Consider the following 24,313-nt stretch of genomic DNA (forward strand, 5'->3'; position numbering starts at 1 on the left):
GATTTTAAAAATACATGCTTATACAAATTTAACTATATCAGATGAATTAATAAGAGAAGGAAAAAGAATGAATATTAGAAAGACAAATTAATCTGAAAGTTCACCCATGTAGGCTATTTTCACATGTCCAAATTCCCTACAGACCATGTACATATTTAAAAGTTTTGAAATGGAAGTCAGCACAAACATGATTTAAAAACTGTCTTCCTGAGGCTTCTTTATTCCCAGGCTTCTGCATGCTGCTTTTCAACATAAAAAGAAGTCAGATACATACCTTGAAAGGAACTTGAACTTCAGCCAGATAGTCCTGGATTTGAATTCTATACTACCAATTACTCTATGTGAGAATTTGGGCACCCTCCTCATCCCCTCATGCTTCCATTTCCTACTCTTTTAGTGGAGTTAATCTCACAGATGAGGTTTAAATGAGATAAAATGCCAACTCAAGTCATGACTCCAGCACAGTGCCAAGCACTCCTTAAAGATTCAAATACTGAATTACAGAATATTTCTTTTATTTTCCTTTCTTTTATATCTTCTAGCTTTCTTTTTTGTCCTGTTTCTTCTACCCTTTTCTTATTATTTCCCTTTCTTTTGCTTATTAGTAGGGTAAAGTAGTTGATAGGATTTGATTATATATACATACACACATTTTATATGGAGAGAAAGAGAGAGAGAGAGAGAGAGAGAGAGAGAAATGCTATGGAGGTTTTTTGACTTTGACAACCTCTTATCTTTTTTTAGCTTTATTTTCATTATTCTATAAATTTCAATGTTTTCTCTTTCATTTTTAATATTTTAATTTTTTTGCTTCTTTTACATTTCTTCTTTAATATTATTGTATTCATCAAGATTATTTTTACTCTTTTAAATTCATTCTAAGAGCTTATTTACCTCTAAAATCATCTGTGGTTTCTGTTACTTATTTTCATATGATTAGCAGAAAATCTCTGACTGGCTAGTAGGGAATTGGGACATATGATGATTATAACCTTTCTTTATCATGAGCCTTTTACACTATTCAATGCATGTCATTTGACTTAACGGAGAGACTGACATAACATTATGGAAAGAGTACTTTCCAGGAGCCACAGAAACTCAGTTTTAATTTCAGCTTCAACTTTTACTAAGAAATGTGGTTTCAGGCACAGCAATTAAGATTTCATTATCTTTCCTGAAGTACAGGACCCTGCCGATCTTAAAAGGATTTTGTACTGATTAATAGGGATGATGGCTGTAGAAGTACTCTAAAAAGTTTATAATTTACTAAAATGACTTCCCAACCTAACAATACTTTTAGTAAAATTAAAATAATTTAAGGTTGTGACTTTAGGAACATAATCCTGTTAACAGATTAAACCTTCTATTAAGTGAGTTTTATTTTCAGAGGACAATATCGCAGATACTGATTTAGAATGTCCAGTTGAATCTTCTGAAATGAAAATTTTCTTGACTTGTTTTCCAAATTATATTTTATATTATTTGTGTACATGTCTATATATTAATTTTAATCAAAAATTCATTGAAAAAGCACTTAATTTTTTACTTAGTAAATATCAGTAGTTTTCATTACCAGAAGTCAATATAGCTGCTATAATTTTCAGTCTGTGCATGTGAAACAGACATACAAATATGACACTAATACCCACAAAGTACAATACAATCTTAAAATGGGATGCATTATCTTTTTCATAAATGTTGCACATTGACTAGTCTTGGTAAAAGATTATTCTAACTTTGTAAAGTTCACTGTACTTATCAAAACATTTTCCTATACATAATCTATTCTGTTCCTCAGAACATCTCCATGAGCTGGCAGGTGTACCAGTCCTGATTCTACATGGAAACTCTGTCCATATTTATAAAGTCATTTACCATGAAATATTGCTTGTCCTAAGAAGACAAGCTATTTTGCTAATATTCTGCTTTATAAACTTTTAAAAAATATTTTAACTTTTAAATATAATTCAGTTGAGAATTTCAAATCATTGTGTCCCAAGTTTCTCATAAAAGTTCACTGAATTTTCTAAAGGTTGGCTAATGAAAATGGACGTGATTATCAGAATAATGGCATGGACTTATAGAATACTTTGCTGCACTTAAATTTCATTTTAAAATCTAGTGTTTGGTTCAATATGTGGAATGAATCACCATCTCTTTTATGAAGAGGTCAAGGTTTAATTAGTTTTTCGGCAAAAGACTTATTATATATTTCACCTATAAACTGAAAGAAAAAAATGAGGCATTTCAAAGCAGAATGAAAGTAGAGGTGATACCCACAGCTGCTCTTGTCTCTGGCAAACCATTCTGAGAGGCTCCAGTTTCATTTGGTTCATATGAAACACATGTTGCTCATTTATTGTACATGTGCTTCAATGTATTTTGACAAATCTGATCTAAAAATGTTACAGATATTCTTCATTATTTTAATTAGCACTTAGTAGCCACCTATAGAACCTGGCTATAAATTGCTTCTTTCACAGTATCATTTAAAAAAAGTTTAGCTATCATTCATATCTGGGTTTCAGTTTAATTTTAGTTTGTGTCTTGATATAGCTAGCTATACATATTTTATAAACGGTTACAATTCTTTTTATATTGAAGTTAAATCTTTTTAAAAACATGTTTTAAATAATTTCAGGTAGATTTAAAGTTGTTCTGATCCTGACTATTGTCTTTTAGAGATTCATACATTATTCAACATATATCCTGAGATTAGGCAGCAATATTATAACTCAAGTACTTGCTAGAAATAACTCTCAGGACTATTCTATTTTTAGTGAAGCAGAATCTGCATTTTAACACAATCCCCAGGTATTCTGTGTAAACATTAAAGTTTGAGAAGCATGGTTAGAGAGATTTAGTATTCAAATTGTGTTTTATATGTACATATATGTTATGTGTATATGGGTCAAACTCTATTTTCTACACATCTGATTTATACAGATATAATAGAAAGTGGGTTGGCCTGTAGATTGAATTATGTTTTAAAATCATTTGATACATTAAAAAGTAACCACGTGTGTACCTATGCAACAATCTTGCCATGTTCTTCACATGTACCCCCAAATCTAAAATGCGATAATAAAAAAAAGTAACCTCACAATACTTCCCACAGGCTATGTTATCTGTCTTTCGTGATACAAAACCCCATACTGGCTTGCCATACATTTTCAATGACTGACATAAAAGAAACTAAAGAATGTATAACCCCAGCGTGAATATTTTAGAGTTTTTTATTACTTTCAGTTACTTTCTATAAACTTATTGGGTGGAACAGTAGTGGATTGTATTTATTTGTACTTCCTTGCCATGAAAAAAAGGGAAGCCGATTTTACACTTTTCCAGAGGCTGTGAAACTAAGGGCCTTAATTTCTTGGATAGTAAATCTCACATTAAAATTACTTACTATCTATAGATATCTTAAGAAATAATTATATGTTAGTTATTTATATTATATTACATAAATTATGTCAATATATTTTACTTATATGTAAATCTTTATTTTATATATTATATTTGAGTATTAATATAATTATGTCTTAATATGATACAAAATCAAATATTTATTTATATAGGAGGTTCTGAAATTATGCTGCTAGATAATTCATTAAAATTCAATTTTATTGGCCATCACATTTCTTAGATGTATATTCAGCAGAAATAAGCATAAGATATAATTCTTACCATAGAGAGAATAATTAACCCTATTTATTTTTATTACTGTTAATTGAAATCTATGATAAAATAACTTCACATAATTCAAAACTTAGTACATGGTCACTATTTAATAAGATAAAGGCTGAAAGATTTTCTTTAAAGAAATCTCGAATTTGCTACACATGGTTAATTTGTTTTCAGTTCCACCAAGTATACTGCTCAATAATCAACCTTGGGAAATGAAATGAAGGCCATTTAATATAATCCATTTGGAAGTCTCTGTTGGCACCACAGCAGCACATCATTGGTTTACAAGCTTGCAACACACTATGTGTTCTTAGTACTCTTTTGATGCATTTTTGCTGAAAAAAATTCTTCAGAATTGTTAATATTAGGTTGAATATATATCTAATGGGTGAATACTCTGACACATTTAACTAAATATTTGAATATACAATACAGGGATAAAACTTGTGCCTTAAAGTTTACAAATGTAGGTCAGCTAGAATGGTTCTTTGTAACTTCATGTGTGCAATTGCACTTTTAATTTTTCTTTTTAGTTTTTCAAACTGAAGATCACAATGCAAATTAAATAGCCCTAAGTGTCCCTGAAGAGCTACTGTGTGTTGTATAAAGGCTAAGTAATCCCTTCAGTGTCAGGGGGTTACTGTTCAGCTGTTCGGGATCATGAGATGATATCTCAGCACTCATAAAACAGAGGATTCAAAACACAGGGGCATACATGGAAGTACAGATCATTATGACAGTCCTGGAAATTATCCACAAGAAACGTCAACACCCTGGAAGCCAAAACAACACTACTGAATCAACATTTATAACTTTTGTTCAAAATTAAATCCAATACATAGGGAAAATTCACATTGAAACATTAATGCTTATACAATAATTTTCATTTGGCTTGTTCCAAAACATGAAGGATTTCAAAAACATATGAGATGTCTTTTCTTAAGCATTAAAAATGCATAATATTTATTCTGCAAAACAAATAATTATTCTGAATTTGCTATTTTCTAGAACTAGTCTTAAAATGTTCAATCCATTTGGAAAGGCACAGTTAGGGAAGCATCGATATTTCTTTAAGGTTGCCCATTTTAATTCAGAAGAATGAGGGGGTAACTTTGGCCCCTGGAATTTAAAAATATCTTCCAATTGTATCCTTTGATCTGAATATTTACATAGTGGTTTCTTCCCATTCGAGCTCAACATCACCTATAACAGAAAGTAACATGTTACAAGAGAGTACTGAAGTTAAAAGTTCAAAATTTAAATGTTTCATGATAAAAATATATTGCAGACAGAAAGAATATTATTGGCCCAACTTGGATTACAGAGAAGTAAAAGAAAAAAATCTGATCTGTGCACTAATCCAGTTTCTTAAATATTTTGAACATACAGTTATTTTGAAATTTATGTTCCTACTGTAGCTGGTACACTAGTAAGTTGGGTACATATTGTTGTTTCTGTTTACCTTCCATGGCGTCCAAAGAGTCCATCTTCTGAAGTGCTGAATAGTTAACAAAACAGATGGGTTGATTACTTCCCTTATTTGATAAGAGATCCAGAATGCACTGGTGTAAAAAGATATACTGTGCCTAGATACCAAAGACAGAATGGTTAAACAAATAGATGGATGAAGAGTCTTATACAGGGAGTTACACCATTAAAGCTAAAAGAAGTACTGAATTCATCAAATAAATAGCTAAGTTACCGACACAGAATTTATCGTAGTATATATATTATTTTCTACCATTTAATATGTGAGGCTTTCTAAATTCCTGTGGTCTCTTGAAGCTTCAAGTTTTTTTCTAACACTTGTCACTAAACACCAAGTGTTAATATAATCTTTCTTGCTGTGATTATAAGAAGTAGAAAACTGTATTACTTAAATTTGTTTATGAGTTTCCTTTTTCCTGTTAGATCTAATTGAGTAACTTCTACAATTTTCTTGCTAGAATGACTGTTGGAATACAAATACTAAATTTACTTTTGAAATCTGTGAGTGAGCATACCTATACACCATCAGCGCATTTAAAATATGTTTAACAAATCTGTTAGTCACCTGGATATGTGGCCTACTTAAGGTCAAGTATTTGGTACTGTTTTATAAATATAAGGCAGCGAGTCATTGAAATGCCTAAACATCCAGGTGCTGGACAAGGATTCCTAACACTGCATCTGAATGTTTGGGTTAAATTCAGTACCATTTGGATCCTTCAATTTTTTTCAATGTAATTCAGTAACCTACTAGCATCTCTGAGTTTAGACCTTACCAAAAGTAGTTAAAGCTAAAAAAAAAAAAAAAAAAAAGTATATTTTAAATCACCCTCATTTGTACATAACAGACATATCTGACTCTGAAGAAATATCACCAAATGTTTAAGACATATATTCAAATTGACAATGATTTAAATAGAACATTCTCAAACGTGATCAGCTTCAGAGGTTATATTCATATCTATTGCTACTATACCACCAAACCTTTTGGAACTCCTTTAATTGTCTTCAGAAATTGTTAGTCATGATTATGAGTATCTATTCCTTTGGGGATTACAAAATGTTTCCATGAATATCTCATTACTGGAACGTCAGTTATATGAGGGCAGAACTCTGTCATATTCACTGCTATATTCCAGTTGCCTACAATAGTGCATGGCACATAGTAGTTGCATCATAAATGCCTGTTGACTTAGCCTCATTTAATTCTCACAGCTAGGCAATCTTTACTGTTTAACAGCAGATGTAAAGAGAAAATTCAAATGTCATTAGGTGTCAATTTTGTAAATGAGGTGGATGATCAAGCTTGTAGAATTCAGTTTTGGTAAGAAATAAGGTGTTGTTATAAAGCAATAAAATTTCTATTGAAATTGCTAGAAAGTTACTTCTTAAGGTAATTCCAAGGGTGTGCTTTCAAACACACATGACACAATGAATTATATTATTGGCAGAAATATGTTGACACAATATAATCTTTTTGGAAATCATTTAAATGTATGAGTTCTAGTATTTTATTTACTTATTTTTATAAACACATTGGAATTTGAAGTCACGTTTGGTGTGTGAAACTTCTGATTGTCCTGATTTTATCTTCTCCCCTGGAAAGAATGATAGATGTAAACTTTGCCAGCAGAGCAGGCTGAGCTTCGTGAGACAGTCCTACAGATTCCAAGGTCCCTCTGCCATTATGGGTTACTGCCAAGAAAGCAGTGTACTGTTGTGAAAAAAGTTCAATCCCAGTTTCTGCCCTAGATAGCCATATTACCTTTAGAATTAAACTCTTCTGATGCACAATTTCTTCATCTGGTGGTGGAAGTGTGTGTCATAAATCCTGTGTTGTAAGATTTAAAGGATTTAACATATGTAAAATGCCTAGCATAAAACTGAGCACCCAAAATATGTTAACTTTTTTTCTTCCACTATTTGAGTTCCTATCAGTAAATTTCCACTTATGTGAGACACTAAGAATATCAGGGTATTATCTCACTATAGAGCATTCTCTCAGAAAGGCCTTTCAAATTTCCTGGGGCTACAATGCATTGTTTTTGTTGTTGTTGCTATTGTTGTTTTTTGAGACAGTCTTGCTCTGACACCGAGGCTGGAGTGCAGTGGCGCAATCTCGGCTCACTGCAAACTCTGCCTCTGGTTTCAAGTGATTCTCTTTTCTCAGCCTCTGGAGTAGATAAGATTATGGGCACATGCCACCATGCCCAGCTGATTTTTGTATTTTTAGTAGGGAAGGGGTTTTGCTATGCTGGTCAGGCTAGTCTCGAACTCCTGACCTCTGGTGATCTGCCCACTTTAGCCTCTCAAAGTGCTGGGATGACAGGCATGAGCTGCCGCACTCAGCCCCCAGTGCACTATTTTTTGAGTGAAAGAAATCAAAGCTTTCTCTTGGGTAATGGCCTTGCCCCTCAGTGCCTTTTAGTGGTATTATATTGTTGAAGTTGCTGCCTTCCCCCAGCCGCCCATGGCTGCTGTAGTATGTGCTGTAAGACAGGAACATTCTTCATAGAAACTGTAATCACGCCGGGGTGCAGGAAAGGAAAACAAGAAACTGCTCTTATGCAAGACAATGCTGGTGCATAAGGACTAGAGGCGAGATGTGATCATTTCTTTGTTATCACAGGGAAAAAACAGTAAAGAGCCTAACTTCTGGCAACTAAGACAGATAAAAAAGGGCTTCCAAGTACCTGCTTTTCAGCAAGGAGAGAATCAGAAAAATCATACTGAACATTTACTGCCTACTGGTCACCATGTTGGTGATATAAAAAACTTTCTCTTATTTAATACTGATAACAAGTTTGTGAAAAGTGTAACAGGCTATTTTACAAAAGAGAAATAGCTCAGATACGCTAATTAAACAAAGTCACAGAGCCAACAATTAGCAGAGCTATATTCTGAATTTAGTTCTGTGACTTCAAAAACCTTCTCTTTCTAATCACACCTCCCCTCAACCCCCACCACCCCAAGCTCCCATCTCCAGCTGTGACAATTCGCTATGGCTGGTTAAATAGTATAATGCATGAAGTTTATAACATATATTGACTACTAAATTGCACAAAATTATTAATAGACATTCTTGAACACACATTACAGAATTTAGTTTTACAAAGTCATAGAACATGGAAGTTTTTTCAACTTTTACTGTTTGAAGATTGACTCTAGACTATAGAAGGAAACAATCAGTTCCATCCTGTATCCTACCCAAGAGAGCCAACCCTTAATTTCATTGAGAGCACTGATCACCAGTGTATATGTGTACACCTAGGGACATGGGAGAAAAATGTTATCTTTCTATTTATCTTTATTTTTAACTAAAAATGAGAAGGAAATTGAATTTTAATAATGGTTAATAATTGGATTGATATTAGAATCTTCATAATACCCCTTAATAAAGACCAGCTATCTAATTTGTCAGCCCAACTTGGATTAGAGAGAATGCAAAATGTAAAGTCCCACTACAAAATGGAAAGTTCCTGCCTCAAAATATAATTTAAAGATTTTTCAAGATACTGACAGCAAACACCAAACCAATTTCAGGGCCATTTTAAATGTGAAGACCTGTGAAACTACCCATGTTGCATACTCATGAGGCTGGCCCTGGTTATGTGTAATATTCCATTTCTGAAGTATCCCAGGGAAAGAGTAACACTTAACTCATTTGTTAACTCAGTATATAAGGGAATGAATATGCATTATATTACCTAGTTTACCTAATTATCAAAGTAAAAAAAAAAACTGAGGAAGATTTCTATGAAGAGACTATGAATTAATGATAATATTTATCATGCAAGCCCAAATTAATGACAAAAAACTGGCAAAGCTGACACCTTCATCATGCTCCTAAAAAACTTTTGTAGTCATACTATGAGGTAAACATAACAACAATGTGATTAGACCTGACAAAACGCTAGATCTCTTTTTTAAAAAAGCATAAAAACTTAAAATACATACTTAAAACCACTATCAAAATAAAAGTTTCATCCGAAGCGTATATTTTCTTTTTTGAAAATACCTAATGATAATAAGAAGCCTGAGCAATGAGCAGGGTTTTGAAAATATTGCTTCTTTGATATTTATCTCATGTTTTTCAATTTCTTATTTATGTTTATAATTTACATAACCACAATCTACATTTAAAGATAAATATATCTGTATTAGAGTTGAAGCTCAAACATCTTTCCTAAAAGGGAAGTTTGTCTAAAAAGTTTGGATATCTCTGGTCTAGAGCAGCATCTTCCAAGAAGGATTAATGTTCCATGGCATGCTATTACAGGTCTGGATCAAAAAGGATTGAAGAGCTCTACAATCATCAAAGTTTGAGAAAAGTTGCCCATAGGGATCCGTTTTTGTAATAGTCAGTGAAATTAGCATTAAGGCCATGAAAATGTATGTATTTAAAAATCAGTTTAATTTCTTTCTCATACTTATTTTAGCAGAGAATTCATTTTCTCAAATCTTTAACTACTTTGATGCCATGTATGTTTTCTAGAATGTAACCTGGAAAATACTGTTAAAGCAGATCTGTGCATTTATTGCAAGAAAATCTCTGTTTGTGTAGCATACAAATTCCAATCCAAAGCTACAGATAGGAATATCATGTATATTGTAGTTATACAGACAAAGGTTTGAATTTGGGCTCTGGAACTTATCAGTAATATCATCTTGGAATATCATTTAACTTCTTGGAACATGTGCTTCCCTGTTTGTAAAGCAGAGCCAGTAATATTTAGTTTGTTGATTGGTTTTACTGGCCCTGCCTTACAAATAAAGAATTTAATCAAGATTAAATAAGATAATACATGTGAAGGGTCTCCTATAGCACGTGGTACCCAGTGGACACTCAGTAGAGGTTTTTAGCCACACTACCATTATACTGTGCAATTTTTAAAATTAAAATTAAATATAATTTTAAATGTTTGTGTGTATGAGCCAAAACAACAAACAAAAAATTCCCAGTTAATAGTTGACAGCATGCTACAATATTCATTATTAGTACTGGTATGCAATAGGGATAAATATAGAGAAGTAAAATCCATAGAACTTCATTATGATCAATATTTTAAACTGTTTTCCCACTTACAGCTTTTCAAAAGATATTGGTATTGAAAAGATACCGACTTGAGTTCATGTTTTGAGATCCCAAAGCTGCTAAATGATAAAGGTAAATCAATTTATAAGTTATTTCCTACATACCTATCAGTATAACGAGTTAAGATGAGACATCAGTAACAATGCTGCAGGGTGACAATGGCATGTGGGCATGAGTTCTCCTGTAATTTCTATCAGCTGCCCTCCCCAAGACTTCCCCCAAAAAGCTTATAACATAGGAAAAGAGAGTTTCCACCATGCAAATACAGCTTCAAGTCCATGTCCATCCAGACTGCTGCCACTACGACCTCCCCTGTGGAAATTCTGGAACTTTAGAAGGAGGTGCAGGTTTAGATATCTTACCAGATTCTGCACCATGCACATTCTTTCACTTCTCAGTTCAGCTACTAGTCCATATATATCCACAAAATCATGGTCATTTATATGTTGTGTTAAATGGTCCAGAGCAATAAAAACTCCAGTTCTTCCAACTCCGGCACTGCAGGAAGAGTAAAATTACATGAAAATTATTCGGCAAAGGGTTGCTCATTTTGATGGGGATAAAGATAATGAGCTATGACAGCAAAAAATTCTAACAGTTTCTTCTCCTACAGCAGACTTTCTTTGGCATTTCTTTGAATTTTTTTTTTACGGTTATGAAGACTATTTAAATAGGGCAAGATGATTATTATTAATATGCTATCAAATACTTGAGTTTCTCTTTAATCAGTAGAGCTTAACCTCTTATTTCTTAATATTTTAGGGGGTGTTGTTGGAGAATAGAGATTTTTTAAAAAATCATTGAAAATTCTTAATACCAGAGACTCTGTATTGACTAAATTTTCAGTTAGCAGCAGAAATGCTAAACATTACAAATGTTCAATATTTAGCTCATAAAGCATTTTCTTTGCATCATTTTGAAAAATATTCTTGCAAGTGTCCTTTTCACTTTCTTTCTCTAGAATTTATTTTACCTCCTATAGATAATAAAATTGAAAAACTATTTTAAGAAATTATATTAATACTCAAAGACTGGCATGTGTTCCATAGAAACTGTTAACTGATAAACCTCACAAGATTGACTCAGAAATTCCTACTGTCAGAACTTCCTGTGGTCAGAAAGATAAGATCCCTAGGAAATTAAATGGTTAATAGAGGAAATTCATCTGAAAAAAATTTGAAAGGTTATCTAGTCTTATAAATATTACTTTGAACCACATGAAACTGCCATTTTTATAGTTCTGTAGTAAGAAACATTTAAATATTGGCAATTTCCTATAATTTGACCTAAGCCTTACAACATAAAACTGATTAGAGTAACATGTATACACATATTCTGCACAGCCATTGAATTGTTAAGTATATTTTGAGTGTTAAACACTGTTCTGAGCACCTGGGGCAGAGCAGTGAACAACGCAAAGTCCCTACACTTACAGAGCTTATATTCTAGAGGAAAACAGCACATAAATTAACAGGCAAAGAACATGACTCGTGGTAAGAAGTGCCATACTGGGGAAAACAAATAAAAACAAAAACAGGTTAAGGAGATACAGGGTGATAGGGTAGGATAGAGTCAGCAGAGAAAACTTCTCTGATAATGTAATATTTAAAAAGAAACTTGCATAAGGTTAGAGAATACACCATGTGGGTATCGGGGAGAAGATTATGGTAGCCAGAAGCAAAATGCGAAGAGATCTGAGTTGGGAGCATTTTTGAATGTTCACAAATCAGGGGAGACCAGGGAGGTGAGAGTGCAGTGAAGAGGTGAGGCGTGGCCAGGGATCAGAGTATTTGCTAGTGGGTTAGTTGTGGAATGTGAGAGGAAGCAGAATCAAGGATGACTCTAGCACCTTTGGCTCTAATGAAAGGGACTTGCTATTTACCAAGATAGGAACAACTGAGCAGGGGTGAATTTGGAGATTGAGTCAAGTGTTCTGTTTTGTACACATCACATTTCTAGAACTTTTTAGTCTGAATGGCTGTCAAGTTGAACTGGAAGCCCAATGTAGAAGTCTAAAGTCAAGGTGAGAAGCTAAAGTTAGAGAGAAATATGTAGTAGACGGTTTTCAAATGATATTGAAAGATAATAAATAATATGAACATAATTTCTTCTTATCTTTTATCTATTTAAATCACAAAGGAGGAGATACTACTCTTTTTGAGGCTAAAAAGGATAAAGTACTTCTCTTCTAGGGCCCATGGAAGTGTATTTGCATGATTCAGAGAAACTGAAGGCAGCTACTGTCTATCAAAGGTTTTAATCATCAAGATGCCAGCATAAAATCAATTACTGACTGTAGAAGCAAATTTTTATACTATTTTTGGTATATACTATTATATTAAGCTTTTTACCTGTAAGGAGGGGTTTAAAATTGAGAAGGTAAAAATGAGGCTTTTACTTTTTGTTCTACGTGTTTTATAAATATAAGTGTTGTTCACATATTTTACAATTAGCAAGCATTTATGCATTAGTCTTACAATTTAAAAAATCCAGAGAATTTATGGAAAATGAATAATAATTTAAATTACATATTGGGTTTTTTAAAATAAAAGTTTAAAAATTGAAGAATTTATCTTTTCTAACATACAGTATTTAACAACATAATTATAGTATACTGTAACAAACCTGCATATTCTGCACATGTGCCCCAGAAATCAAAGTATAATAAAATTTAAAAAATTAAAAGATATTGTTACTTTAAAAAATCTTTGTATTGTGGTAAAAGATGAATAACATAATTTATCATTTCAACTATTTTACATGTACAATTCAGTGGCATTAAGTATATTCTTAATGTTGTGCAAACATCAACACTATATATTTCCAGAACTTTTCATCATCCCAAATAGAAGGTCTGCACCCATTAGATAATAATTTTTCATCTCCCTCCTCACTAGTAACCACAAGTCTATTCTCTGTCTCTATAAATTTACCTATTCTGAGTATCTCATTTAAGTAGAATTCATACTACGTTTTCCTCTAACCTCCAAACTCCAATTGTGAAAGAGACTCAAGTCAAAACTGATTTAGATCTATCATGTCAGAAAACATAAATTATCCCAATGTGTCTAGAAATGCTAAATGTGAAATCTCTGAAGATGGCAAGCTGGAAGAAATTTACATGAAGATTTTATTTTAAACAATGGAATTATAATAATAAAAAGACCAATGCATTCAAAGACCATTTCTGGCATTTAATAGATGTTTTTAAAAATATCACCTTCTTACCTGCAGTGAACAATCATAGGTGTGGTGTCATGTGCTCTGCTTGCTCGAACCAACTTCACAAAGTGAATTAGAGGGGCACTGTTCTCAGGAACCCCATGCTCTGGCCAGGCAGTAAAGTTACACTGTCGAACAGTCATGTAATCCCCATGCTATACAAAGGGACAGATTAATGAATGACAAAATTATTTAAGTCCCACAATGAAGGTTGAAGACAATTGTCTCAGTTTTTGAAGGTGTCTTTCAAAAATGACTGTTTACCACACCAAATGTTTTCATTATTTCCTGTAAGAGAGATTTTTATTGTTACAATAAAGAGAATTGCCTTTCAGTATGAATGAAAACAATTAGAAAGCTTGTAAATAAATGTTAATATAGAATATTACTTTTCAAATATAGTATATCATTTTGTAGCACTCAGTATAATAGGTTTTAAAACAATTTTGACCCAAAACTTAAATGAACACATTCACAAATTATTCCATACATACAGGTATTGAGAATCTGATATGTGAAAAGTATAAAGATCCTTATATCATCTTCTGTGTATAGGTATTTATGTAAACTGATAAAGTGAGATTCCATATGACCTTTTCTATATTAGATCTGGATTAAATAGAAAATTAAATTATTAGGACTCAGAGATGAGTGATTTGGGAAATTGCTGTCTCAAGTCAAAGATTACAGTTTCTTCATAAAATAAAATAAAGCCAGTGATCTTGTCATTTTCTCTCCTTTTTCTGCTCTTGTCAGCCTAAGAATGTGATGCTAATTGGTTAATACAGACTTTAACTAGAGTGATCTGGATCAAATACAGTGACATTGATACTAAAGGATGATATCAATTCAAAATTCTGCTTAGAAAACAATACAAAAGCATTGTTAACTATATAGGTATCCTTGAAAGGGATAGTTCTAGAAATTAATTTTATTTTAGACATTTAAATCGTTGATACTTTATACCATGTTTCCTTATCCCCCCCCCACTTTTTAAAATTTTTACCCTTTCAATTTTCAGATCTCTGATAGTCCAATTTATTTGAACATCCTCCATTAGCTTTGTAATCACTATATCTCCAAAGACGGTAACTGGCTTGTTGTCCTCTGGCCAATACTGATGGCATCTGACCTGCATTCAGAGAAAATCATCAGTCATAACAGTCATTGTTATATTGATATGTATGTATATCACAGTTATTGCGACTAAGTTAAAATTGCTTTGTGGATGTCCAGATTATTGATGAATCACAGTATTAGATAAAATATTCACACATATGTTAACACAATTGTAAAATAACATTTCTGAAAACATTTTCAAATAACTTACCCGTCCTTTTTCAAAACACTGTGTTAGCATTACTAATGTTTTTGCTCTGGTTTCCCACACCATTCTCCAAAAATCTCCAACTGTTCCTGGTAGTGGACCTTGGGTAGCAATAAATTCATTTGGACATAAATAGCCCTAAAAGATATAATTACATACAATGCATCATTATGTATGTAGATATAATGTTTTAGTTTTCAAACAATGCATGAAACATATGCTGGTTTTAAAATTACCTAATATTTAGAACATCTTAAATACTAAATAATCTTACTAAAAATTTCCAGCATCTAACGTTATCTTCACAATCTGATATACTGTACAACAAATGGTTCTAAAAATTTATGTCAAACTTTTGAACAAAACATTAAGGACTATATAACAATAGTTACAATAATAACAGAACTTAATAATATATTAAGTCAGTCTTTGTAGCAGGAAGTTTGCTAAACATATTAAATTTCTTATAAAAGCATTGTGAATTAGTACCAATATTATACTCATTTTATAGATGAAGATCTGTCTCAAATCTATTATGACATCCTTGTGAATATTTATCAGATTGCTCTGAAACTTGGTCTATTTACCTGGAACATAAAAGCATGACACTTGAGTTTATATAATTGCGAGCAGTATCTGTAGATTTCTTTTAAAGAAAGGTAATGTATAAGTTAAAAAGTAGTAATGGAATGACATCTATTTGAAATAAGAAGATACTTTAAGGATAGGAAATAAAAGGTAAAATTTACTTTTTTACATTGAAATCATCTCAGTAGTCAGAGAATAGTAATATACAAAAATAATATATGTTTAAATTTTCCAGGGACTCTAAAATCTAATCCAGCAAGTTTACTTTACTTTAAAGAATAATGAGGAGGCTTTAGGTGATTTTTCCAAACTACAGTGCAAGCCAGGAACATTTGCTTTTAGAAAATCTTGACTCTCTTAAATACCTTGTGTTCTACAGCATTTTTGTCTTTCCAGTCTCAGCTGAAAGACCTAAATATGTAGTTAAAGTGTAAGGGATCTTTTCTTATTAAAAATAATATATTTTAAATGTAGGATATTTCGAAAACTTAGAAAAATATATAATGGAAAGTAGAATTCACCCACAATCTTGCTATCCAGAGTGAAGGGCTATTAACATTTTGGTTGATTTCTTTACAGATATTTTAAATATGCACATTCTCCACTCAGTCAATATTTGTGAGTGACTATTATGTTCCAGGCACTGTTTTAGGAGCTGGGGTTTCATCACTGACCAAAGACACTAAAATTCCTACCCTCATTTATCTTACAGTTAGGAGAAACAGAAATTGTATATTAATGTCTATTAAATAAACAAATTACACAGAATTTATAAAAGTGGTTAAGGGCTATGAGAGAAAGTTTTCAGAAAATAGGTGGTTCATGAGAACATGCAGTATTTATTTTTCTCTTCCTGGCTTATTTCACTTACAATAATGTTCTCCAAGTTCATCGTCAAGTTTCACATATCACTGGTGAAATGTGAAGAAAGTGTTGAAGGAAGGAAGGAAGTGAGGCCAGCAGGATTTGGGGGAAAAGAATTGTGAGTAGAAGGAAAGTCAAGTCCAACCATCTTAAAGGAGAGGGATGTCAGGATGTTGTAAGAACAGCAGGTGGCTGGAGTAGAGTAAATGCGGGGGAAGAATAACGGAAAATGGCCAGAAAGAGCAGGCAAGATAAGTGGTGCTTTAGGTCCTAACAGGTAATTATAAGACTTTGGTTTTTACTCTGAATTAAACAGAAATTCACTGAAAGGTTTTGAACATAGTATGTGGTTTAACAGTTTCACATGGCTTCCATTGACCAACCTATGGAAATTTAAAAAGGTGAAAGGAGGGAGAATAGTTAGAGGGTTATTGTAACGATTCAGTCAAGAAATATTGGTAGCATGGGTGGTATCAATGGAGATGGTAAGAAGTGACCAGACGTGGATACATTTTGAAGGCAAAACCAACAGAATTTACTAATAGATTAGATATGAGATATGAGAGAAATAGAGAAATCAATAATGACTTCAAAGGAAGATGGGGAAGACTCCAGGATGAGCAGTTTTTAATCATCTTTTCTTATTATTTTTGACACATAATATTGTACATTTAAAAAAATAATTGTACATTTTAATGGAATACAGTGTGACTATGTTGGTACATGTTTACAATGTGTAATACTTAGGTCAGGGTAACGAGGATATCCATCTCCTCAAACATTTATCATTTCTTTGTATTGGGAACACTTGAAATCTGCTCTTCTAGCTATTTGAAACTATGAAATAAATTTTAGTTAATTATAGCCACACTAAAGAGCTATAGACACTAGAATTTATTTCTCCTATCTAGCTGTAATTTTGCACTCATTACCCAACCTCTTACTCTCTCCTCTTCCCTTTCCCAACTTTTAATTACTACTCTTTTTACTCTCTACATCTATGAGATCAACTTTTTCAGTGTGCATGAGTGAGAATATGCGGTATTTATTTTTCTGTTTCTGGCTTATTTCAATTATTATAATATTCTCAAAGCTCATCCATGTTGCCACAAATGACAGGACTTCATTCTTTTTCATGGCCAAATAGTATTCCATTGTGTATATATAGCATATTTTCTTTATTCATTCGTCCGTTGATGAATACTTAGGTTGATTCTATATCTTCGCTATTGTGAATAGTGTGGCAGCACTTATTGCATAAGCATAGACATCTCTTTGACATACTGATTTTCTTTCCTTTGGATATATACCCGGTAGTGGGATTGCTGCATCATAATGATGGTTCTATTTTAGTTTTCTGAGGAAAACTAAATAGTGTATAATAATTCCACTTTCTCTACATTCTCACTGGCATTTGTTATTTTTTTCTTCTTGAGAATAACCATTCTAAATGGGGAAAGATAATATTTCATTGGGGTTTTTATTTGTATTTCCTTGATGACTAGTGACGTCAAACATTCTTTCATAGGTCTGTTGGCCATTTGTGTGTCTTCTTTTGAGAGATATTCATTCAGCTTATTTGCCCATTTTTAAATTAGATTTTTTTTTCTGCTATTGAGCTCCTGCTGTATTTTGGATATTAATCCCTTGTTGGATAAATAGTTTGCAAATATTGTCTCCATTTTGCAGGTTGTCTCTTCATTCTCTTGATTGTTTCCTTTGCTGTGCATATGATTTTTAGTTTAGTATAATCCCATTTGTCTATTTGTGCTTTTATTGGCTGTGCTTTTGAGCTTTTAGTATGAACAGATTTATAGAGAAAATTAAAAACTCACATTGGACATTTTACATTTGAAATCACTATTAGATATTCAAGTAGAAATGCCATGAAAGCAATTAGATATATGGCTTTAGAATTCAGGAAGAAGTCCAAACTAGAGACATAAATTTGAAAGTAATCAGCTCATATCTCTTGCTTCCAGTCATGAAAATTGGATGACATCATTTTGTTGGTTAATATTGGGCATTAATTTGATTGAAGGATGCAAAGTTTTGTTTCTGGATATATCTGTGAAGGTATTGACAAAGGAGATTAACATTTGAGTCAGTGGACTGGGAGAGGCAGACCCACCTTCAATCTGGGTGGGCACCATCTAATCACCTGCCAGAGTTGCTGAAATCAAGCAGGCAGAAGAAAGTGGAAAGGGCAAATTTGAAGAGTCATCTGGCCTTCATCTTTCTCCCATGCTGGATGCTTCCTGCCCTCAAACGTCAGATTCCATGTACTCCAGCGTTTGGACTCTTGGACTTATACCAGTAATTTTCTAGGGGACTTTGGCTGAAGGCTGCACTGTCAGCTTCCCTTCTTTTGAGGTTTCAGGACTTGGACTGGCTTCCTTGTTCCTCAGCTTGCAGATGGCCTATTTTGGGACTTCACTTTGTGATCGTGTGAGTCAACACTCCTTAATAAACTCCCCTTCATATATACATCTAACCTATTAGGTCTGTCCCTCTAGAGAACACTGACCCTTACAATCACCAAGAACATGAGTTTGGAAGGAGACAGTAAATTCAAGTATAGAGCTCTAAATTATTTCAATGTCTGAAGATCTAAAAGATGAGATAGAACTGATGAGATTAAGATGAAAGAGATCTGCTGAAAGGTCAAATAAATTAGGGACTGAGACTTGAGGCTAGTTTTCTGAGTAGTTAATTGATGGCCTTGAAAATAGCTGGTTTGGTGTTGTGTTTGCTTAGTATCCAAGTCTTATTTGAGGGTGCTGAAGAGATAAGAGAAGGGAATTGAAGATAATAAGTGTTGACAATTCTTCAAGGGGCTCTGATGTAAATAAGACACAGAACAATAGAGAAATAGAGAGGGAGCTGCAATATCAAGATATATTTATGATGTAAGAAATTACAATGGATTTGTTTGGCTGCTAAAAGAGAAAAATTGATAACGCAGAAGAGAGAATTATTCAACCCATCTTCTTCAGAGAGGTCATGTAGTGCCCAAGCGGTAGAGTTGGCTGTTATCAGGGGCTAGGACAGTTCATAGGCAGCCACATTAGAAAGATTAGGAATGAGGACACAGATGCAGATAGGTAGGGGACCTTGTGGATGTTCTGTTTTAATTGCTTCAATTTTATCAGTGAAATAATAAACAAGGCCATCACATGTAGGTGAAAATGAGGAATACAGTGTTAGAGGCCAGAGGAGAAAGAAGAAATAAAAGTAGCCCAGAAGAAAGGGAGATTGAATAGATTAGGAGGCTATGTTTTTGAGGTTAGTGGCCATCAGTTTAAAGTGAGATATTTTGGTGTGATCAGGAATTTTTCTCCAAGACACATCCAATAACACAGAGAAGAATCCATGGAGGGTATTACTTAGTCAAGTTTGGGGATTTGTCAAAAGACAGACTATAAAAGATAAATTTGAGAGTTGAGAATGTATACAATAGAGGAAAGAAAACAAATAACTATGCAATTCAAACTGAGTAAGAGAAAAAATGAAGTCTCTATTGGGTCAGGAAAAATGGAAAATTTGATTTAATCAAAGGGCTGTAGGTCAGAGCAGTGTTGAAGAATTATCAAAGTCTAGTGATCTGGAAAGAAAGATTTGGACAGATAGTAAGATATCTGCAATCAATTTCACAGAGCGCTACAATTCTTGATGGTGAAAAGGTCTAGGTTGCGAACATTGGAGAAAGTGATGAGGTCAAGTGGAGGACTAGTCATTACAAGAGAAGAGGTCCAGAAAGTGATGGGCAGGCCTTTGGGTCAATATTTTACATGAATTTTGACATCATCAATAATTTGACAGAAGTGGTGACGAGAGAGGAACAGTGATCCTGAAGTGAAATCTTTAAGAAATGAGAAAAAGTGACCTAGGAGATGGTAGTTAACTTCCAAAAAGAACAATAGTGTGTCCTATGCTTGGTGACATGAAATCAGGCTGGCAATTTTAGGGCAGAGGGCTAGAGAATGATGTGGCAGTGGCACTGAAGACTGAGGCAGCTTAGCCCTTCTCTATGCTGAGTACATACAGAAGGGAGGACAGACCCATTGGTGAGCAAGGCCACAAAGGCTGTACTTGTGAGGAGGGAGTAGGTTCCACACAGGGTAATATAGACTATGTATCACATATTATATACTAAATATTATACCGTATAATATTATATATATATAAACATATATAAATAACTGGGACTATTCCTATATTACCACTTATTTAAGAAAATAAAGTGGTAAAATCTTATTACCACTTATTTACAAAACTAATCTTATATGATCTCAGTTTTCCAGGATTTGAAATATTATTTTATATTTGTTTTTAATATATATATCTATGTATCATCTGTTATTTAATTATATCTTCATATGGTCACATTTTCCCCTTGATTCTCATTAAAGAAGCTAAGACACATTTAAGTTTTCTTCCTGTAAAAGCAAATTTATTTTATAAAATGGTAAAGCACCAGGTAAAATGTTTACCCAGAGGTGTTTTGGAGATATTTTCATTACATCCTATGAAAATGAAGAAAGTATGTCAATTCTGTTTACTATTTCTGCTTCAGTCTTTGCATATGTGTGTGCAAACTTCTGACGTTTTCTGAGAGAAAACTTCTTGCCTGAACATTTGTCCTTTACTTATTTTTTTAAAGCTCTATGATAACTGGAACAAAACGTGAGTTTCATTCCACATGTCAACTTTCATTATGACTTTTACCCATGGATGGCACTTTTCATTGCAGTCCTTAAATTAACTCAGAGATTTTCCTCTGGATTATCAGCCAGGAAAATGTAGAATCTACTACCATTAAACATCAACAACAATAAAAATAACATGAATTTATCAAGTGCTTCCAATGTGTAATTCAGTGAATAATAGAAATATGATTTAGTAGCAATGAATAAAGCAGAGTTGATTATTATTTCCACTTTATCAAAGTAGAAACTTCACTCAAGTTTCAGGTCATACAGCTACAAAAATCAGAGAAGGAATTTGAACTCAGGTCCATTTGAACAGTGAAGTATATGTATTTACCCACCTAAATATAATCTTTTTATGAACTCAACAATCATTAAATACCTACTACATCTCAGGTATTGTAGAACTGCATGCCAAAAAATCAATTTAAATATTGTTTACAAATCAACGTTTTTATATTTTATCCTAATCTTATCCAGCAGTTATTCAATTATATCCAGTTAATTTGTATATGCAGATGGAATTAGTTTTAGAATAGCATATGACATGAAGGAGGTCAGACCAATGAATCCCCTTTTTCTTCCTTTGAGATTTAACTATTCTGAATGTTGGATTGTGCAAACCTAAATTATCTGCATAGCTTCTCAATAATTCTAGCATTAAGTTTAGTGAAGATAAGGTATTTCATTAAATTTGTACAGAAGAAGGCAGTAAGTATGAATAATGAAAACAATGTAGTCTAGAGACTAGGATGTAGTCTAGAGACTAAAACACTCATTTTGACTTTATTCCTTTCTAATAGTGTACCCTGTTGAGCAGGCTACTTAAATTAGCTAATCTTCAGTTTCCTAATTATAAATTAGAGATAATCATTATTTTATTGCATACCTCAGAGAGTCATTTTGAAGACTGTTTGTAAAACAAGGAATGTGAAATTGCTTTGAAAATTTTGAAGTGCTCAATAAATGTAAAGGTTTTCAAAAAATTCATATTTTTTAGATTAAAGTTTATCCATATTTATATAGGAGATAATGACATCTTAATGCCTATCAATGTCCTTGAACAAGTTTTCTTTATTTATCCATATAAGAAAGTAAGTAGGCTTAGCTTTAGGGAAAAAAATGTAAAATGTGCAGTTTATATTTACTCCAGCAAACACCCTCAATTGTTTTATTATACTAAATAAAATGTGCTGGGCATTGATGGTGATATGTTTGCATATGCCTATATGTGTATGTTTCTGTGTATGTGTACATATATGTGCATACATATACACATATGTATATGTTTATGTACAAATTTATACATATAGGCATAAACAAATATATCACTATATTCCATATTGTTTGATAATTATTCCAAAATTACAATAATATATTGGATCCTATTGCTAAAAATGTGAATAGTGGGAGAATTTATATATATATGCATATACATATCTATACACACAAGTATAAAATGTATATATGTTTATATATTTATAAATAATTTATAAATATACAGGATTATATTTAGGTGGGTAAATACATATGCTTCAGAGTTCAAATGGACCTGAGTTCAAATTCCTTCTCTGATTTTTGTAGCTGTATGGTCTGAAACTTGAGTGAAATTTCTACACTGATAAAGTAGAAATAATAATTAACCCTACTTTATTTATTGCTACTAAATCATATTTTAATTATTCACTGAATTACACATTGGATATAAACATAAACATATATACACATATACACATAAAATATAACTTTTACACATATACAAATATATTTATATATATACACACATATGTGTATATGTATATATATATTTTTTCATCTTACATGATTACAATGTCATTGAAAGCAGAGATACTTCATCTTAATATCTCCCAAACTGTCTTGAAAATCCTTATAAATAATGCATATAAATATGCATGTGTGTTTGTGTTTTTATATGAATGTGTTTTAGGGGTCCTCAATGCATACCGAAGGATTGATAATAAGATCATAAAGACAGAATCTCCATCCTACATGGTACTTAGATAAGAGGAAATATACATGCTCACCCTCATGTAATGCCCAGTACATTATGCTCTTCCTCATACAGAGAAGGCAATTAATAAATGAGATCACTACAAGTTAGAATATGACAAGGGCTATGCTAAATATACAAAGTGTGGAGGGATCAAAGAGGAGAGGACAATTCATATTAATTAATTGTTTTTGATTTATAAAATGTATCTCCCAGATATTTTTATTTCACTTTTTCAGGGACACAAAATTCTTTAGTATTATAATGCTCTATCAACGTGGGAACAAATCTAACGTTTCTGATGTTACTGCAACCATTTGCATGATAGCCTTTAATCTCTAGTTGTGTTAAAAGCTGTCATCAAGTTATAGCAGTTGCAGGCATCTCAAGCTGACAGTAGAGATAATTTGGGGGTGGGGGTCAGAGCCTTCCTCTTATACCCAAAATCATAGTATTTTCAATTTTGACTCTCTTGAAAATATTTCTAAACTCATTTGTACAATTGGTGGCAGATTATGGGGCTGCAATATCACTTCTTCCTACCTCTTTCACTGTCTATCCTTCGTCAAAAATCTTCCAGCATTCCCAAGTCCTAACTCTGGGAGCACCATTCCTGAGAATGGCCAAGGGCAGAGGAAAACACACATTGGCATGTTAACCTAGTCACAAACCCTGGGCTGGAATATCCCAGTCTTAACATACATCCCTCAGACCATCTGCTGGTCCTCCTCTGTCTCTTCCCCAGATTTCAGTTTTTCATGTTTCTATCTGAACACCAGTTATTTTGTTTCTTTCCTACCTCCTTCTATAGTTCTCTTCCCTTTGCTATAAGCTTCCAAGGAAATTGAAACCGAGAATCCATTCATAGAGGGCCTCTGTCATTTGCTCCTGGTACAAGTGTTTATGAACTTTTAGTTGGAGGTGCTGTTGAACAAAACTCGGGAGTAGGGGAAAATTGAGATATCAGACATTCTTTATGAAGTGAAGATTGTGTGAATATGGAGGTGGAAAGTAAGGGCCACTACAGTACCATTGCTGTATCTATTCTCATTTGTTCCTGAAATCCCAAGCAAAGGAGATTTCTCTGAGTGCTACAGTACACTGCCAGCCCCAATATGGAAATCTGCCTTCTTGTAAAGTACTTTCCAGCTGAGCCTGCTTGCCATGCAGCTCAGCAATAATTATGCATATCATTACATTGAGTCATAGGGACTTCGTTGTAAGATTTATTATATTACAACATCACTTGATTACAGCAGAATATATATCTTCAGGCTTCCTAGATTATTGCTCATATCACGTTATCATTTGCTCATAGCTGT

The 24,313-nt window shown here is 32.9% G+C and overlaps 1 protein-coding gene and 1 long non-coding RNA gene across 6 annotated transcripts in view; one reads left to right on the forward strand and one right to left on the reverse strand.

The window, feature by feature from the left end:
* The window catches only part of LOC141585100 (uncharacterized), a 59,738-nt gene that overhangs the window by 24,939 nt on the left and 10,486 nt on the right, over positions 1-24,313 (forward strand). For 2 of the 3 annotated variants that reach the window (XR_012518407.1, XR_012518406.1), the window contains exon 3: positions 10,264-10,342. The exons of the other annotated variant lie outside the window; for it this stretch is intronic. This is a non-coding gene — a long non-coding RNA (uncharacterized LOC141585100). The remainder of the gene's footprint in view (positions 1-10,263; positions 10,343-24,313) is intronic. 3 annotated transcript variants of the gene reach the window in all.
* Positions 3,552-24,313, reverse strand: part of PTPRQ (protein tyrosine phosphatase receptor type Q) — a 238,146-nt gene continuing 217,384 nt past the window's right edge. For 2 of the 3 annotated variants that reach the window (XM_074402503.1, XM_074402504.1), the window contains 5 exons: positions 14,823-14,957; positions 14,499-14,624; positions 13,499-13,647; positions 10,633-10,768; positions 3,552-5,273 (listed from right to left, as the gene is read on the reverse strand). In XM_074402503.1, coding sequence (XP_074258604.1) covers positions 5,097-5,273; positions 10,633-10,768; positions 13,499-13,647; positions 14,499-14,624; positions 14,823-14,957 — 723 coding nt within the window. In that variant the 3' untranslated portion in view covers positions 3,552-5,096. The remainder of the gene's footprint in view (positions 5,274-10,632; positions 10,769-13,498; positions 13,648-14,498; positions 14,625-14,822; positions 14,958-24,313) is intronic. The other variant, XM_074402505.1, reaches the window with a different exon arrangement.

Source organism: Saimiri boliviensis, chromosome 7 (assembly GCF_048565385.1).
Source record: "Saimiri boliviensis isolate mSaiBol1 chromosome 7, mSaiBol1.pri, whole genome shotgun sequence".
Lineage (NCBI taxonomy): Eukaryota > Metazoa > Chordata > Mammalia > Primates > Cebidae > Saimiri > Saimiri boliviensis.